Source organism: Marmota monax, unplaced genomic scaffold (genome assembly GCF_021218885.2).
Source record: "Marmota monax isolate L192 unplaced genomic scaffold, Marmota_monax_Labrador192_F-V1.1 WCK01_AAM20220418_F8-fsc00008, whole genome shotgun sequence".
Taxonomy (NCBI): domain Eukaryota; kingdom Metazoa; phylum Chordata; class Mammalia; order Rodentia; family Sciuridae; genus Marmota; species Marmota monax.
In genome coordinates, this window is record NW_026694432.1 from 30,131,676 (window position 1) to 30,151,642 (window position 19,967).

A 19,967-nucleotide genomic window follows, 5' to 3' on the forward strand; every position below is an offset into this window, starting at 1 on the left:
TGTCAAAAAAAAAAAAAAAAAAAAAAAGTTCACACACGAAACACACTACTAGCCCAACAGGATATAAGAATTAGGCATAGTTAAGCCTGAGGTTAAAACTGCAGGCCCCTCAAACAAATGAGCACTGAATGTGGATGCAACAAGAACCAAGCCAACACTCAGACTCCACCTGGGAAGCACTGGAGAGCATTCTAACCAGAATCCAGACTCCTCTAACAAAAGTCCTGAGGCAGCAGAAGAGCAAGCGCCTCTGAGTGACCAGGTTCACATCAAGAATCAGAAAATAAATGAAACCTATGACACATACGCACATCACTTTGCTGGATGAAAACTGTGAAAATCCACTGTTCTTTATTCCTTCACCCCGCCCTCACCATTTCAAAAATAATTTGTCTTCAAAAGCACATCAGTAAATCTCCATGTTTTTAAAAAAATAGAAACCATGTGCCCATGTGTTTGCCAGACTCATTTTTTATGATGTATAGTCCTCTGAATTAAAATAAACATATTTCTAATAAAGAAAGTAATGAAAAAAAAAATATCAAAAGAATCCATTCCAAAAATTTCACATCTCTCAATGCAACACAGACTGAATTTATTAAGCTTCCTCACCTAATGAAATTGGACTTGTGATCTCAAGTTAGAAGCACCTGTAAATGATAAAAATAGTGTCTAAAGTTTCAGCTGAAGGATACAAAATGTTTTCAAGTCTGAGAGTTCTAAGTTAAGAACTAAAAAAAAAAATACATACTTCACATTTTTAGGTTTTATCCTGAATATTAAAAAAAAATGTTTTTATGAAGATTTCTGAGAAAATGTTTCTGACACCCATAAATTTCGATAACTGCAAATGAAATAATATTGAAACCAGAAAATAAGAATACATTAAATCCACACAACTGATTCCACTCATCAGAACACCCTTGAGGTTATAGAAATAGCTGGAGCAGAATAATTTAATCTCCAGGTAATCCCACACCCTTCTGTAAAAAGAAACACATCTTATTTTTCAATATCTGTCCTCTTTATTCTATGAAAAGGACTTTCAAGGACAAAATACTTCATGTTTACACTGGAGCCATGGCAGTCTCTAAAAATAACTCCCTCTTCCCTTTTCAATCAATGGAAAATTGCAAAATAAAAAGTGTTTAAAACAAAAGTTTATTAAGCTTAAAAACAAAGACAAAACCTCACAGTAGAGTGTGGCAGGGGAGAAGTAAAAAAGAAAAGTTAAAATAAAATCCCTAAGTATGAGCCCTTTACTCAGGGACCCACAGAAATGTCAACCCCACCAAACACAGCACATTCCACTCCACAAATGCACACTGTGAAAGCAACAAACTAATAAATGGCATTAAGAAACAAAAGTGAAAATCTGGGAGGAATGAATGCGTGTGTGGCTATCTTTTAAAAAGAACTGGTCTGACATCTAGATCATGTATTTGTATAAATTTTATTTTTAAACTCACCTGATTCATTTTCAATTCCTGTTGTGTTCTGTAAAGATACACACAACAAAGAAACTTCTTTGATTACATGAGCCCTAAAAAGAAAAACAGACAATTGTAATATGTACCTGCCTACAAATTCAGTGATTTAAAACCACATTCAGAACTGCAGAGTCTGCTCACAGGGTCATTCACAAAGCAACTGCATGCCAGATTCACTTCAGTCTATGCTGACAACTTCTCAGATTTATTATCTACAACAAAATAGGTTTCTCACTAATCCTTACTAGGGCATCATTGCACTCTACAATCGAAAGCAGACTCATTAGAACTGACATCAAAATTTTGCTTTGGAATTGCATCACTCCCAAGAAGAAATAAATTTGCTTTGTTAGTAGTCAGAAACACAAAGCACCAGGATTAACTCATACCAGGCCAGCATGCTCTGCCTTCAATCCTGAGCTGCACGTGAACATTACCAGACCCCAGTATGCCACTCTGTTCTTCAAGTCCCTGAGGTAGAAAGGTGAATTTACTAACACTGGCCATGGGGAATATTTTTTGAGGAAAAGGAAAAAAAATGCGAAGATGCAAATGTTTTAATAAAAGAAGTCTAGAAAGAGCACAATTATTCCTTTAATTTTTAGTGTTCAACATATTCATAGTACAGCAAAAGATCAAGACAAACTCTTTCCTTGTGACATTTCAGTCAACAAAGGACCACACACATGAGGGTAGTCCTATAAGCTCGTGCTTCATTGTGACACCACAGCTCTTGGCCACGCTGGGCACGTGTACTCATGATGTTCACACAGCTCTGAAGCTGCCTAATGACACATTTCTCATAGTACAGCCTGTAGCAAACTGATGCACCACTGTACTCATTTCTGAGTAGCATCCACGCATGCGGTCCCTTCTACAATGCGTACCAAGTCACAGGATGTTATCATACTACTTGAAGTAGGACTTCCACTGCGACATGCTAAACATTCCTGGAATGGTCACATGTACCATTAAGGGTGATTCTTCTATTTCTTCATGCACTTATTTGAAATAAGTTGTTTTCCTCCCTCAACTCCCAAGACTCTGCTTTCATTGTAACTTTATTTCTAGTTGTTAATAACTCAGGGAATATGTAATTTAGTGATATTCTTCATGCTCAAGTATATACTGCCTACCCACTGTCACAGAAAATTGTGCTCTGACATTTTATACTTTACCCCAGTTCTATATTAAGGATGGCTGATTTTTTTTTTTCCTTCCTCTCTTGAGCTATTGAACCACACTCACCTGATCACCTTTCACAAGCAAAGGCACCATATTTAAATCAGGGCCTGGTCACATGGACTATAATTTGTAATTGGCATAGGGAATGTGTTCCCTAACGCTGCATCTTGTTAGAGGGCAGTGCTAGCCAAACCAATATAATCTCAGTGAGTAAAACATGAGATCCCTGCAGGTAACTCATGAAGCCCATTCCTTTGAAGTTTAATAGTAAACATCTTTCTCACACACAATAAGCATGTCCTTGGTATACATCATATGTTGAACATAATCAATCCTATTGTATGAGACCTGAGATTGTTATTATCACGTTAAAATGTATACTTGAATGTAAAAATGTGATAAGGCTCATAATGCTTAAGATATGCTCACCTGACCCCCCAAGACCACAAATGGCCCCAACTACCGTCAGTTCCTCAAGGAGGTACTGTGCATTACCTTATGCCCCAGGTGAAAAGGCTCTAGGAGTTGCACCTGTTCTCTCACTAAGCTTTTTATGGGTGGGTTTATTAACTTTAGCCGAAGGAAGTTGTCTTTGAAGCAAAAAAAATGTGCAGTCAAAGGCAGATACTCTCCTGAGATGTACAACAGGAGCCACCAAGCTATACCACCTCCCTCGACCATGGTTCCTTCTCACAGCACCATCAGTACCATCTTCATGACCAGGACATAAGAAGCTCCCAGGCCCAGCAGGTCTGTGCTACCTTCGAAGGACAGGCTGGGATAGGATCTTCACCAGAGTGCTAGCACCTCACCAACAAGACAGGTGCAAGCAGGCAGGGGCAAGCTGGGAAGGCCACAATTCTGGCTCCTGCTCCTCAGCCCTATTTCATTGTTGTTCAGGTTTTGTATTTTGGCATCTTCACTGAGATAGCCACATAGCATACAACTCCGTTACTCTCAATGCACAACTCCAGAAGATTTATATTCACAGCTGTGCAACCAATACCACAATCCATTTTAGATCATTTTCATCAGTATGAACAGAAACCTTGTGCCCAATGGCAGTGATCCCCGAATCCCAGTGCAAGGAAATTACTAATCTACTTTCTGTCTCTACAGACTTGCCAACCTGGACACTGAATACTGTCAAAGGACAAAGTGACAATTTACTTTAAAGATTTTAATTGGCTTTACCTTCCACCCTAGAATTGGGCAATACTTCATCCCACAAAATAGAAGTGTATCCTCACCCACCTGTTAACTCCTGCCTCCCCTGAGCACCTATATATGTCCAGCACTGTTCTTGAGCGAGGAACAGAAGGAAGACAGTAAACAAACACAAACTAAAGAAGAGCATCAGATAGGAAAGTACTTTAGAGAAAAATGAAGAGCAAGGGAGAAGGAGACAGGGGATAAAATCTGCCTCTGTCTGCACACCCGCAAGTCCAACCATCCAGTCTGAGGGACTGAGGAGTCATCTCTAACAGCCGGGAAGAAGGGCTGTGATGGGGCTGGGGCTGTAGCTCAGTGGTAGACCGTTTGCCTACCATGTATGATGCACTGGGTTTGATCTTCAGCTCCACATATAAATAAATAAAGGTATTATGACCATCCACAACTAAAAATATATAGAAAAAAAATTTTAAAAAGGGCTGTGAGCTGCAAAGCCAGGACAAGGAGCATTGTGCTCATGAGAGGGTTCCTGGGGAGGGACCAGAGGCTAAGGGACAAGGAAGCAGTGTGGCTCGTGCACAAGGATGGGGTCAACATAGGAGGTGATATCAGAGGCCACTGCCCAGTTCAAGCAAGAGTGGATGCTTGCTAGGCCCCAGCGGTAGAAGAGACATGAGAAGCAACTGGATCCTGGATGTTTTTAAAACGGAGTCCCCGATTTTGCTACAGTGAGGCATGAAAGGAGAGGAAGTCAGGGATGACACCCAATTTTTGTCCCAAGAGCACAGGAGGATGAGCTGCTGCTTTCTGGGGCACTACCTTCTTTCCACCTGTTTTTCACTTGATTTCCCCTTATTTAATCCTTCTCTCCTTTCCTCTCCTCACCCTTTGTAGTCACTAGCTCTCACACACTATTCCAACCAAGATATCCTGACATCTGATTTCAGATAACTAGTACAGCACTTCAAACACTTTACTCTTTGATTTATTATCTCAATGAATGGTAACTTTTTTTCTAACTTAAAAAAACTAGAGCATAATTCAGATTATTACACGTGTAATCATCTTCTATGACCAGGCTTTGGCATCACAACCCTATAATCCCAGCAACTGGAACTGAGGAGGTTAAGCCAAGAGGATCACAAGTTCAAAACCAACCTCAGCAACTTAGTGAGACTGCCTTTAAAAAAAAAAAAAAAGTTAGGGATGTATATCATTGCCACTGAGCTTTATCCATAGTCCTTTCTAATTTTTATTTTGAGACACAGTGTCACTAAATTGTGGAGACTGACCTCAAACTTACAATCCTGCCTCAGCTTCTGGAGCAGCTGAGATTCCAGGCACGTGCTACCATGCCCAGTAATACCCTTGTTTTTTTCCCTTTCCCTTGTGACTCACAACATGGTCATCTAAAGTATTTTCCAATGCCAAAAATATTGCAAATCTGATACTGACGTCTCAAGTGGCACTTTCAAATCAAATTCTGAATTAAACTATACTAAAAACATGGGATGTTAAAAAAAAATGAAGCCAGGCACAGTGGCACACACCTGTAGCCCCAGTTATCGGGGAGGCTAAGGCAGGAGGAACTTGAGCCCAGAAGTTTATTGACCAGCCTGGAAACCCATCTCAAAAAATAATAAATAAAAAATTAAGTAAGTAAATAAAAGGAAATGGAGACTTCAGGCAGAGCATCTCCACAGAAGACCACTGTGCATGAGAATGGACGACTTGGGTGAGACTGAGCCTTTCACCATGGGCCTCTAGCACTGTCCTCCGCAATCCGTGCCCACCATGCCTCCAGTCTTTTCCACATCCCAAACATCTACGCGCACCCCCAGCACACTCCCAGACAGAGCCTCTGAACTGCAGTCCTGGGCAACTGGCTGCAGTGTGGTGCACCAGGACGCACGTTAAGGCAACCATGACTCCAAATGCCATTTTAGAGAAACTTCCTTAAGATTCCTCCAGCGGTCTCAAAGTCCCTGTGACTGCGCCTGGCAATCCAACACGGTTCTCACGTTCAGTACTGACTCCACAGCACTGTTTTCACCCACCCACTTCAGTATCAAATGGTATCTCAAGGTCAACATTTCAGCCAAGTTGAGAAATTTCATGATGGATCCTGTCAGTACAGAGGCAAGGAGGAATTGTTCCATACCTGTCACTGAAACCTTAACATCCCATGAAATGCTTTCTTCATTGCTAAAGAATTAAATGCTGGGCCGGAAATGCAGATCAGTGGTAAAGCATCTGCCTGTCATGTGCCAGGCCCGAGGTTCCATGCCCAGCATAATCAAAAGGAAAAAAAAAAAAAAAAGAAATTAAGTATCTCAGGTCTTCTAATGGTAGATACTAAAAATCTTAAAAACTCCAGAATTTCTCTGACCATGGCTTATGACATAGTTTCTCACATGGATTTCCACGCCTGATCAAACATTCTTGAATACTTCTAGAGCATTTCTGATTATGTCTTATGTAGTCCTCCTGGTCCCCCTTGTTAATATTAATCAGTCCTGGAAGCAGCAGAAAAAGTACATTGGACAGACATGCACATTTAGAGCTTTTGAATTTTTATCACCAACTATAGTATACTAACAGCATACACTTTTTAAAAATATTTTTTAATTGTGGATAGACACAATATCTTTATGTTTATTTATTTTTATGTGGTACTGAGAATTGAACCCAGGGCCTTACACACACAAGGCAAGCACTCTACCACTGAGCTCCAACCCTAGCCCCAAACAGCATACACTCTTAAAAAAGATAAGTTTGATCTCTTTTTTACATATCTAAAGTTTTAATACTGAGTATATACCGAACTTTTTGAGAAATTGCTTTCAAATTCTAGAATCGTCCTTTCCAATATTTAATCTATTACTATCATAAAGATGATTTGATTATAAATTATCAGTATTAACACAGCAACAATAAAATAATTTCGGACTTTATTCAAACACTGGCCGCGAAAGTGTCAAGGCAATATGAACAACCGTTTAGCTGGGCTATCTGATATGGAGGTCCAGAGACCAGAAAGTCTAGAGAAAGGTGGGACTCTCATATCCCTGGGTCTGAACAACCCTGCAACTCAAGTCCTATCCCCCTCACCAAACCTCTGAATAAAGCAGAAACCAGCTGGCACTATGAATCACACAACACCAGCTAAACTGTGTCCGTGTACCTTTGCAGACTTGTAAAATCTACAAAGTTATATGAAAGGCAAAAAAACCCAAACAAACAAAAAAGCAGATTTTTTAAGAATAGTTTAAGTCTGGAGGAAAGAGAGAATTGAAAAAATACTTAATAACATTTTATTTGATATACACAGTCATCTCTAAATTGCTGATTTTACAATTATTCTTTAGGATAGGTTTAGATCTTTTGTGGCTATTTGGAAAATACTGTAATTAACTTTGCAATGCCACTTAGAAGTCACTGATACTAATTTTGTATAATTATTTTTAGGCACAAAAAAATTCCACACTGTAACATCAAGAATCGAAGACCGTATTTAACTTTTAAGACTTATAAAGGTCATGGACAAAGAAACAAGTAAAACAGAAACAAGTAAGAGAAGTTGTACAATTGTCTTGAATTTAAAAGAGAAAAAAATGCAATGAAAACATGGACTAGATTCAAGAAAACGGTTTTAAAATGATATTTTGTGAAAGAAGTCTCAGAAAGTTTAGGGTAAATATAAGAAAAATATTCTGAAATTAATCACTACATAAAGTAGTTCTTATGGCAAATAAATATAATTGCAGCAAATACAGACACTATGAAGGGTCCAGCAGAGTGAATTTAGTGTCTAACACCGACTTGACCTTATCCTGACCAAAAGATTCTTGCAATCCAGAAATGTCTAGAAAACTTAAAATGACTGGACCATGTTAAGTTCTCAAAATGATTTGATCAATTTACAAACACTATTAATGTATTGTCACAGAAAACCATCATTCATAATTCTTACCCAAAGGGTGGAGGGGCTGGGGTTGTGGCTCGGCGGCAGAGCGCTCATCTCACACGCATGAGACCCTGGGTTCAGCACCACATGAAAAATAAATGAGTGAAATAAAAGTACTGTGTCCAACTATAAAATAAGTATATTTTTTTTAAAAAGTGGAATCACCAGATTACAACCTATAAACTCTGGAAATGACTTTGAAAACCTGTGGTGCCCACTTCTTAAACTAAGCAAAAATCACAAATATTCAGTCTGCCCAGAGTTTGCTAAATGAAGTCATTCGTTTTCCTTTCCAAATTAATATAATTCCATAGGGGTAATCATGTAGTCGGACACAAAAATATACAGCCTCATTTTCCTTTGAAAATGTAGCCTTTGTTATCAAGTTAGAGTGAGAGATCAAACCTAAAATGTTTATCCTTTTAAGGAGAGCACTGTGCAGTGAAAGAGAAACAGAAAGACTGAGATGACAGCAAAGACTAGGCAAATGCTGAATCGGAGGGTGTGGATCCTGCTTGAAATGGCTGCTGTCTCTCATCCCCCAGAATGATTCCACCAAGGCCAAAGACAGTGGTAACACAGAGATCAGCACGAGGAGTTGCTCTTCCTACAGAAGCCTGTGAAGAACATGCCTGCAATCCCAGCAACTCGGAAGGCTGAAGCAAGAGGATGGCCACGTCAGAGACCAGCCTGGGCAATTCAGCAAGACACTATCTGAAAATTTTTAATTTTTTAAAGGACTGGGGAAGTCACTCCCTAGTACAGTGCCCCTCAGTTCAATCCCCAGTACTACAAAAAAAAAAAAAAAAAAAAAAATCAATAAGTAAAAATAAAAATGAAGAGACACAGGAATGGGATGTTCACAAACAACTAATTTTTCCCATTTCAACATCATTTCATCAATGAGACCCAGAACACCAAGCCAACTGTCCCAGGACCTGATTCCCTGAACCCACAGAGTAGAAAGTGGCAAAATTAAAGTAAGAAAGTGAGGCTTAGAGGGTTCGCTCCAGCTGGGAGAATTTTTTTCAAACATGCAGCAAACTGGAAAAATGGAGGGTCTACTGTTCTCAGGGGCTTTTCAGCTATAGTACCCACGGGGGCGGGGGGGGATGATTAAAGCTCAATTTAAAATATGTAAGTTATAGAGCTCAGAGATCAACAGCCCTCTGACTCCAACGGGCCTTGAGCAATTCAATCATACCATATTACAATGTCAAATAAGAGACAAGCTGATATGCTAGGAAAGCACCATGAATCTGCATTTTCCCCACCAGAAATCTCCTCCTTTCCTGGGGGGTGGGGTGGAGTGGAGGAATTAGAGAGAAATTTGTTTTAAATTACTGCTCCTGATATAGGTAGTAAAGCACTTGTCTAGCATGCTTGAGGCCCCAGATTCAATCCCCAACACCACAAAAAAATAAATAAATAAGACAGAATACTGTTCCCAGCATCATTAATAAAAGAACTAAGCTTACAACAAAATGTACTCAATTGCTAATTATTTATCATTTATCTGATTGATATTATAAACAGCTATTAAATATGTCCTCATCCTTCTGATTAAATTTGTACACCTATGTCATATTGCACTGAACAAAGAATTCATTACTTCATAAATTTTGGGCTTTGTTTAGGATTTCTACAGTAATTCTCTCTAACCCCCTAATTAAAAATACCCAGCTTCAGCTGGTGCAGTGGTGTATGCCTGTAATCCCAGCAGCTCAGGAGGCTGAGGCAAGAGGATCAGAGTTCAAAGCCAGCCTCAGCAAAAGTGAGGCGCTAAGAACTCAGTGAGACCCTGTCTCTAAATACAAACTAGGGCTGGGGATGTGGCTCAGTGGCTGAGTGCCCCTGAGGTCAATCCCCAGTACCCCCTCCCCCCGCAAATTTTATATAAATACACACACACACACAGCTTCTCTAAAGAAATTAAAATATATCATCTTACCTCTCCCTAACAGTAGGACATTCCTCCCCATGGCATGAAGAACAAAAGAATTACTGTCCATTTTCCCAGATGAGGTAAATCCACCCCATCAAAACACCCATGAATTAAGAAGTTAATTCCCTTTCCTTATTTTCAAGACTAACTGCCAAGAGATAAGATGCTGAAATCAACACGAAGCCGAAGCCATGGGGGTGGGCAGAATACCAGCACTTCCCTTGGGGACCTGCTGTAAAAAGGGCCCCCGGTTCCTATAGCCCTGGCTCCCAGCAGAAGTACAATGTAACCTGTGACTGTGTCTTCTGTATCAGTACTAAAACAAAGTTTCAATAAAAGATACTTTTCTGACATTTTCCCTAAAGTTACATTTGTGAAAACTAAGTTTTTTATGAAAGGAAAATTAAGTCAATTCTTTACTAACACTCAAATGTCTACATCCAAACAAGTGTTAGCTCACCCCACAATTCCTACCCCCAAATGAACACTCAGCTGCTCTGAGTTACTGTTTTTCCATCAGAGTTGCCAAGGCCACTACTGCTTCTGTGATTCAACTTTGCAAACAGAGATTTTCAGGACCTCTGCAATATACTTGAGATTTTCCTGAAAATTCAGCAGAACACAACTGTGGCCATGCTGGTCCTGTCACCCAAGTACTTGTTTCTCACCTAACCTCTCACAGCATTAATCTGGTCATCTTACAGTGGATGCTCGAGATCTTGGAATTCCTCCAACACAACAGGGAACGCGGGAAAATTCCCTTTCCATGTAACCCACATGTCAGTGACAGGGAGGCTTCCTGAGGTCCCAGGTGAACAACCCAAAGCAAACTGGAAGCCCACGATAGGCAGGGCCAATATTTCACCCTCTTGCAGAGGTGCCAGGCACACTTAAAAAGTACAAGACTCACCCAAGATTCTAGAAGGTATTCTTTATTTGGTAGGGAGAAACTCTTGTATAAATAATCTGAGCTAAATCTGTTAACTACTTCCATTCTCAAAAGCTTTCAAAAATCACTTATGCCTACTGTTTGCAGAGCAAGGTGTGCATCACCTTCACATTTTAAGAAGCCCTTGAACATAAATGAGTTATTATTTTAAGGGAAAACATATTTCCTTAAAACAAGTTATTCATAGTTCTTATTTCAAGGTAAAAATAAATCCCTAACCATTCACGATAAAACCATGACAGATTGTTCTGATGTTTGTTTGCTATGGCCAGCAAGACAATGTGCCTTCAGTATGGATCTAATAAAATAGATGGCGACAGTTGCAAGGGGCTTTGAACTCCAGGTTAAATCTGAATTTGACCTTGCAGGGCCTCCCCAGACACTGTGTGAGGATTTATTATCCCACTCCCAAAGCCCTGAAGGTCTACAGCAAAAGGCAGAACAGGAATTACTGAAAAGCAGAGCCTGTGACACATGCATAAGAGCCAGGGTTCCAGATGGCCAATCAAGAATGCGGCTGTGGCCACCAGGATGGGAGGCAGGGTTCTTGACTGGGGGATTGCCACAGACAAACAGAGTCTAATTTTTTAAGAAGATTAAGTTTAAAAAGTGATAAAGTAGGTGACAAGTAAGCAGCCAGGAAGACAGGTCCATTAAGATTCCAAACTAATACACAAATAGGGTTTGAACTGCAGGCGACAGCTGCGAGAAGAGCTGGTCCATGCGGCGGAGGAACTGGCAGAGGAACTGGCAGAACGTGTCAGCTAACTCAACAAGGCAAAGAGGTGTGAGGATGAGTCCAGAAATGCGGGGTGACCACTGGGAAAAGTAATCTTGAAGACGTTTTATAGAGAGCAGTCAGAGCAGGGATGGGACTAAAGTGGACAGTGGGGAGCTCTTGCAGGGGGATCTAGGAGGCCAGTCGTTCCATGGAAAGCTACATCCATTGATGGAAAGAAAGACTGTCCCCACACAAACCAGTCAGGGTTTCAGACAGAGATTCACAAGTCTTCGGTCTCAAAGGGGTGGCTCAGAAAAAGAAATTGCCAACGGGATAAATATTCTGAGAGAAGAGTAGAAGATGCGAACCTCTGGCTTTGTGGAAGGCATGGAAAGGACTAGAAAAATAGTACCATGCCAGGTTTCTGTTCTCGAGACTAAAAGGCTCAGGGGTCACTCTATTTAAACTGGGCTAACTGGGCTGCACGAAATAACCACACAAGAGACACAAATACCTTTTTCTTTGGGGTTGCTGTGACGGCTCCTCTGACCTTAAGGGTCCACAGAAAGAGAGAGAGCGAGAGCACCGCTGACCCCTTTTATTGAGGAGAAGCTATTCAAATGAGGCAAGGGGTCAGGTTTCAGGGGCTGAGTCTATCTTCATGATGTCCACTGTCAGCAGGTTGACTGACACCTGGGTAGGCCACACCCAAGGGCACAGTAAGAGGAGGGGACACGCACAAGGCACTTCCATGGAAGATTCTATCCTAAACAGGGCAAGGGGTTATATTACAAAGGAAGAGGTGAGCATAGCTTCACCCATGGGGCTGTAGCAAGACACACCCATTTCTGTGACTGAGCGCCTTAGTACCCAGCTGGAAAGTGTAACTCAGTCACCGGTAAGGTTGGCCTCCCACAGTACCACCCTCTCTCTATGTCCAGAAGGGAACATACTAGTAGGATCAAAAATCCTAAGAACTTGAGAGATAACTTGCAAAGGTTGCTCTCAACAATAATTGTGCCATGGCATCTCCAAGAAGAACGTTACTAATGTTTTTCAAAACTTGGAAGTCCCTCATGCTGCTTGCATGCTCTTTACCTATCATATCAAAACATCCCAGTGAAAGAGAAGCAATGGTTATACTCAGTTTATAGATAGGAAGAGGCAAGAGGAGACAAATGACCCCCCACTCAGCTGTGCTTCATCTGTGAGACTGTCATCTTTACACCAAGGTCGGTTAAATCACTACAGGTTGCCCTCAGATGGCATCAATCTCCTGCTCAATGTCTTCTAACAAAAGGTATCAGAGCTTAACAATTAAGAATGTAAATTAATCCAAGAGCACCCCTTTTCAAAATTCTTACTTGCAGGTATGCCTTAAAATTGGAATTTTCTGAATTATGGCAAGGTCCCTAAAATAAGTCTCAGACTAAGAAGCACCTTGAATGTCACTTTTACAATCATACTCCAAAATAAGCTTAATTTATATTTTCTTAGTAAGATTTGAGAAAGGTACAGCATTCAGACTGATGTACATAACAGGACTTATCCATCTCACAATTCTTTTCAAATTTTGATGGCATCATTTATATTTGAAAGTACACAGAATTTCCTCACCAAAGTTTATAGTCTTAGAAAATATACAAATGCTTGTAAAACCGAGTGGGTTTCCCGGATTTCCAGATTGGCTGCCCACTATAATCAACCTAACAGCTGCACTTGGCTTTACATGTTTCAGACAAGCTGTGCCAAGGAATAATTCTGCTCTTTCAAAGCAACCTAACATGTGATTTACTGCAAGAGCTACAGAATATTCTTTTCACCAAAATGGCTGGAAAATATATAAGTGTTCAGTGAAACCTCCTTTCTGGCATGTTCCTAAAGACTAATAAATGAAAGCATAGCAGAGGTATGATATGAGCCAGGACTCCAAGAATAAATACTATATGGTACTGAGAAGAATATTATAAGCATATTTCACTCCAAATGAATCAGATTTACTACTATACACAGTAACTCTAATTCATGCTTCAGGGAGGTGGGGAGGGGAATAAAGGACACTCTTTTTAAGAAAAAATATTAAATGACACATGCATTCACACCATCAAAATTATGCAGCTCTTCTGTAATTCAAAACACCACCCCATTATTAAATGTGGTCCCTACAGCAGATCTGTTTTTGTATACTTTTTACTTACTCCAATAACAAAATTCAATCTATATTTTCTATACTTAGAAAGATTACAAGCAAAGATTTGGTGACTTCTATTTTTCCCCCTGAATAAGGTGCATTGATGTCACATGTTTTCCATGAAGATCATTAACTCTCTTTTAAGTTATAATGTGCGGAGTTAAAGTTAGGTAAGCACTTCAGAAGTAAACCTTTCCTCAGGACAAATTCATCATTTCTGTGCATAACCCCAAACTGGTTGTTAAAGAAAGAAAAGGAAATTTTAGAAAAACTAGTTTGGCATGTACCATCAATCTTTAAAGGGCTGCTTCACCAAGTCCCATTTTCTAGGAAGAAAAGACAGTTATTTTGGGATGTCCAGCATAATAATAGTGGACCACAGGCTTAAATTATTCAACATGTATCAACTCCATGCAAATTTATTTAAATTTCATAATAAAAATTAATCTGCATACTGAGAATGCTGGTATCATGTCATGAAAAATCCTTCATAATCTCCAGGACACTTCACATTGCTTTATCTCTTGCCACAAGACTGCCAAAGGAAAACTGCTGAAGTGATCACTCTATAAAGTCACAAAAGACAAAGCTGGAAGGAACATGGAGAGAAGAGGAGGACCTTTCCCCGGCTTCCAGATATAAACCATACTGTCTAAAAGTTCTGTGGGATTTGATAAACTGCTTCATTGATTCAACCATCCAGTCAGATGAGATGAATCTTTCTCTAATGCAGCAGTTATACGCAATTCTGCCCCCCGCCCCCCAGGGACATTTGGCAAAGCCTGGAGACTACTGCTTGTCACAATTCAGGGGGAGGTACCAATGGCATCTCAAGGTAGGGAAGCTGCTAAACATTCTCCAATGTACAAGAGTCCCCACAACAAAGAATCATCCAGGCCAAATGTCAGCAGTGCAGAGGCTGAGGGAGTCTGCTTTAATGGAGCCTAAGTATTGCTTTCAGGACTAATGGAGTCCACAGCTTTCAGCCACCCTACAAAGATGAATTTTATGGCTCTATCTAGAAACTTCTAATTTCAAAGGAAAGAGCCAAAACACTACCCCAGGCCTCTAACCAAACACTGTAATGGGTGATGCCACCCTGACCAGCAGCAAACCATGAAGCACAGGACACATGGCAGTGGGAGCAGGTGTCACGATTGGCAGGCAGGTAACGTTCTCAGCCATCCAGAAACTCCCTGTAGCTACCCCTCCCCATTCAAGTCTGGCAATTCCCTCCCTCAATGCCCATCTACTCCTCTTGTACTCACCACTGTGGAGTTTTATAGTGAAATTCCACAGTTTGGTTTTAGGGTTTTGATTCCCCCCCCCCCCAGCACAGGTAATAAAAAATAACAGGAAAAGCTACTCAGAAGAGATGAAATTAGTTAACAACAGAAGGTGCTTTCCATCCTAGAAACTCTGATTTAACAAGACCTGGAAGGCTTGTAAATCAGATCTAGACTTGAAAGGAGACTTAAAGAAACAGTTCCATGAATAAATAAACATCTAACACAAAATAATCCTCAAATGAGTATGTGTGTAGATATATTTATGTAACTGCAAAATCCAACTGAGAAAACAGGGAGCTAAAACTGTTATTTCTCATAACAGTATCTGAAAAAAAAATGCTTAGAGGCTTAGAAGCGGAATTTACACTTTGCACATTTTTTAAAAGATTATAAAACTTCACAATAGAAAAAAGCTTTCAAAAATGTTTAATAATAAAAAGAAAATCTCAGGCTTTAGAAACTTTACAGATCATTATGAAATTAAGTTATGACTCAAAGTGAAGAATAGTTAATGGCATTGATACACATAGCATCATATGGGAAGACAGGTCACAATTAATACACAATACTAATCCTGAATAAATGCAAGCCAAGTTCTACACATAAATATATATGACTAAGGATAGACATATGGACACCAAGAGAGACTAGCAGGTGAGAATTTGCCAAAATGTTAACAATGGTTACCTGAAGAGGAAGAAGGTTATAATCAATTTCTATCCCTTCTTTGTGATTTTCTATTTTCCATCTGTTCTGCTGTGAGAATATCTTGTTTATGCTTTGTACTTACAAAACTAATACCGTATTTACAAATTTAAACTTTATTATTTCAGGCACTACCTACAAAATAAGACAAACCCAAATAAATGTACCAACTTTTCCAGGAAAGAAAATACCTTCAAAATTGACAAAAGCAAACACTTACTAAGCATTATTATTATTACATTCCTAACATTTTCCTGAGTAATTCAAATGTACTAGTTTAGTTCAATCAAAGCAGAAAAGATGTGTCAGGTAAAAAGAGTCCTGAATTAACAGCAAATGCAGATGAGTGTTAGTTCTCACTATGAATTTCCATCTGTTTCCACAGCCTGAACCGAGGGAGGTTTAATAAGGTGATCTTTACAGGTTTTCTCAAAGCTAAACTGATATCCACTAGGAAAAGAAAGGCTGGAGAATGAAGAGGCAGTTAGTTGCATGCCATCTCAAAAACAGAACCCTACTAAAGGAAAAGGGCGTGATTATGTCTCAGTTCTCCCTCCTTAATATCTGTACACGCATTTCATATCATGTTTTAAAAAAAAAAAAAGAACCTACTTTTTTTTCATACATGAACAAAACTAATCAAACTGAAATGAAATCTGTGCTATTGTAGATAAAAGAAACAGGGAAAGGTTCCATTTGCTATTAATCGAGGCAGTCATTTGTAACAATAAAACTGGAGTAAACAAAAACTTCTATATATTTTAGTCATGTTTTGGGGACAATAACTGTTCTAGAGACAATCATTTCAGTGTCCCATTAAAGGGGTCTAAGAACAAGTTACTGGGATTCAGCAATAGGCGTTCTGCTTATCAAACACACACACACAAAAAAAACCCTCAACACAACCTTAGATGCATAGCTCGGACCAGCAGGAACTGCATCTCTGCACAGGGACAGGATTGGGAAATGGGGCTTCCCGGTTAACTGGGGGATTTTCCCCACTGCTCACAGCCTGACATAGGGTTGCAAGCCCGTGGGTGTTTCCCGCGTGGATTGGGAGGGATCCTGGAGGCCTGACCTCTCAGGTTTGCTCCATGTCTCGCTTGCCACCTTCAGAAAAAGGTGCATGCATTACTTTCAGTAACAAATGTGTTAACATACTCAGAAGTGCACATCTGTCACTCACTCACACACACACACACACACACAGAGACACACACACGCCGGTGGGTCCACGGAGACATCCTGGGAGACAATCTCTAACACGAAAACTACTCAGGAAACACAAAGACGCAAGACACGGAACAGACGAAGCACGCAAACGCGCAGGGCACACTCAGCGGGAACACAAAAGAGGCGCAGGACGGCGACTTGACAATCGGGACAGCCGCGGAGCCCACGTGGGGTCCCCGGCGGCCCTGCAGCCGCGCGCCCCGGGCCCGCCGCTCCACCACAAAGCGAGCCCCAAACTTCGCCACGGGGACCCCCTGGGTCGGCAGGGAGGGACCCCGTGACGCCGCCCGACGCCCGCCAGCGGGGCCACCGACGCGGCGGCCCGTGCCTCGCTCCCGGGCCCCCACCGGCCCGCGGCGCCCGGGACCTCGGAAGGGACGCAGCCGCCGGCCCCTGGCGTGTGGCGGCCGCCGCGCTCCCCGCGGGACCCCGGCGCCGGCCCCGAGGCCGCCCGTCCCCGCCGGCTCTTACCCGCGCCCGCCGCGCCCCGCGCCTCAACGCGCCGAGAGCCGCCGCCGCCACTCAGCCCGCCCCGGCGCCGCCACTCAGCCTGCCCCGGCGCCCGCGCCTCGCCGCCGCCATCTTGGCCCCGGCCGGAAGTGACGTCGCGGCGGCGCGGCCTCCGCGACCCCGACCCCGACCCCTACAGCGCGCCGCGCCGCAGCCCCAGTCCACCGCCGGCCGCGCCTCGCCGGCACCGTGGCCCTGAGCGCACTGGGGCGTCGGGCTTCCGCGCGACTCCGAGTTACCGAAGACTCCGCGGCCTTTCCGAAGGCAGGGGAATGGGAGGGAAGGGCCGCCGACAGGTCGCCCGGTACCCGTCGGGGAAGCTCGCAGGCCGGGGCCCCGCCGTCCAGGGCCCCACTGTCGCCTCGCCAGGAAAGACCAAAGTCCAGGGAGGCGTCCATCGCGAAGCGTGTTCGCTGGCCGCCCGTCTTGCGCCTAGCACCGGTCCAGGGTGCAGCGGCTCCAGAACGACAGGACAGTGGCCTTGTCCCTGTGGAACCTGGTATTTGCAGAGAGGGAGCAAACAGGTTCTGAAGGACAAGGCGTGGGGGGGCCCTGCGGAGGTGAACTGGATTGAACTGGATGGGAGAGAGGGTCTGGGGGTGGGGGGGCCTGAATCCGGAGCTGCAGTGAGGCAGAAAGTTCGGAGTGGTCACTTAGATGTGGTATCTGAAGCACTGAGCACGTCAAGATAAGGTGTCCTGTGCAGATGACATCAGGAAGACGCTGACACTTGCCCTCGGTGGGAAGGACCCAATCTAAAGAACAAGACTTTTAATTCAGTGCAGATGCACCTCTGACGTTGTCCGGAGATGTGATGAGCCCCGTGATACACTCAAGTTCATCAACGCACGTCCCTCTGTCGTCTTATTGTGAAGGGATGATACTGTAGCTGATGACCTAACTCTAGTGAATGAATCAGTGTTACTAAGGCCTTAAAAATTGACAGGGCCGGCACATCCTAAGGGAAAAGGAAGTCACACTTTAAAAGTTTATTTCTTCCAGTCTTTTAGGAAAAGAGATTGTCCATCTCGTGGATGCCTGCAAACGAGTCGTATGAATCAAGCGGTCATTTGTCTTTTGCACTCCTTAACTAGATTAATGCCTTTCAACTTGATCTACATATCAAAAGCATCTAAGGTGGGAAAAAAAAAAGGCCCCACCATGCCATCCACCATCAAAACACTGGCATACAAATCAGCATTTTAAAAGAAAAGCTATAGGCTGACTGGTGTTCAATTGCACATTAAAGAAAAATAAAGGAATGTTAAGTTAGAAGTGATGTGGTGAGTCAGAACCAGACAGGGTAGTGCCAAGAAATGATTGATAGAATGGTCAGTGGTTGTCCTCCCTGGCCTTAATCTAAAATGGCTGGGTGTGTTTGTTTCCTGGGGCTGTTGTTACAAATTTGACAGGTTAACACAACAGAAATTTATTCTCTTAACAATTGTGGAACCAGAAACCCAATATCAGTATCACTGGGCTAAAGTCAGGATGTCAGCAAGGCCACACTTCCTCCTTCCCTCTTCTGACTTCTGGTAGCTGCCGGCATGCCTTGACTCGGGACTCCCATTACTTTAATCTTCGAGGCCAGCATCTTCATCTCTCTCTGCTCCATCTTCAAATTACCTGCTCTAGTCAAATTTCCCTCTGCTCCCTCTTGTAAGAGACATGTGATTGCATTGAGGGCCCACCCAGATAATCCAGGATAAACTCCCCGCCACTTAGTCACATCTTCAGAAACTCTTTCCATAGTGGGTAATAGGATTACAAGTTCAAGGGCAGCCTGGGCAACTTAGTGAGACCCTGTCCCGAAAATAAAAAGGGTTGGGGTTGTAGCTCAGTGGTAAACACTTGTGAGGTACTGGGTTCGATCCTTGGCACCACATATAAGTAAATAAAGGTATTGTATCAATCTACAACTAAAAATATTTTTTAAAAAATTCTTTTTAAATGTACTGTCTAAATCTACAATGTGAATGAAACTCCACTCTATACAAGTGCACCTAGCACAGCTTCTGATCAGTTTCTTCCCTTATGTGGTGGTGCTATTGTAGAGGACATGATCTCAATCACTACAACATCCCAGGACTCAGATCAGTATGTGGTATGTGGTCAACACTAAATGGACTAGGGGCTGGGTACTGGGGATTGAACCCAGGGGAGCTCTACCACTGAGCTACACCCCTAGGCCTTTTTACCTTTTATTTTGAGACAGGGTCTAAGTTGCTCTGGCTGGCTTTGAACTTGCCACCCTCCTACCTCAGCCTCTGGTATTACAGGCATGCACCACTGCACTCTGATAAATAGATGTTTTTATGGCGGGGAAAAGCCTTCTCCCTTGCTCTGGATGTGGATGGATTAAAGCAAATATGTTGTGGCCCAGACGTTGTGTATTTAAAAGACAGCATATGGTTATAATTGGAACCCCAGGGCTCCTGCTCAGCGTAGCAGCCTGACGCCTGCAGCATTGCTCCTAAAGAGATTAAAGCTTTTACAACTGAGATTAAAGAGTTTACAGCACATTGCCAACGAAAATGTAAGTGAACTTCAAACTCCCCAAATGATAACAGTACTTATTCTCTGCTGAGTTCTGTTCTTGATATTTTACA

At 42.2% G+C, this 19,967-nt stretch overlaps 1 protein-coding gene across 5 annotated transcripts in view; it reads right to left on the bottom strand.

Annotated features, from left to right (window-relative positions):
* The window catches only part of Prdm2 (PR/SET domain 2), a 118,988-nt gene extending 101,652 nt beyond the window's left edge, over positions 1-17,336 (bottom strand). For 2 of the 5 annotated variants that reach the window (XM_046468577.2, XM_046468578.2), the window contains exon 1: positions 1,470-1,572. In XM_046468577.2, the coding sequence (XP_046324533.1) occupies positions 1,470-1,478 (9 nt within the window). In that variant the 5' untranslated portion in view covers positions 1,479-1,572. Of the gene's footprint in view, positions 1-1,469; positions 7,459-17,319 lie in introns of those variants that run through there. The other 3 variants (XM_046468582.2, XM_058571145.1, XM_046468579.2) reach the window with 3 other exon arrangements.
* Between the last annotated feature and the right edge of the window lie 2,631 nt (positions 17,337-19,967).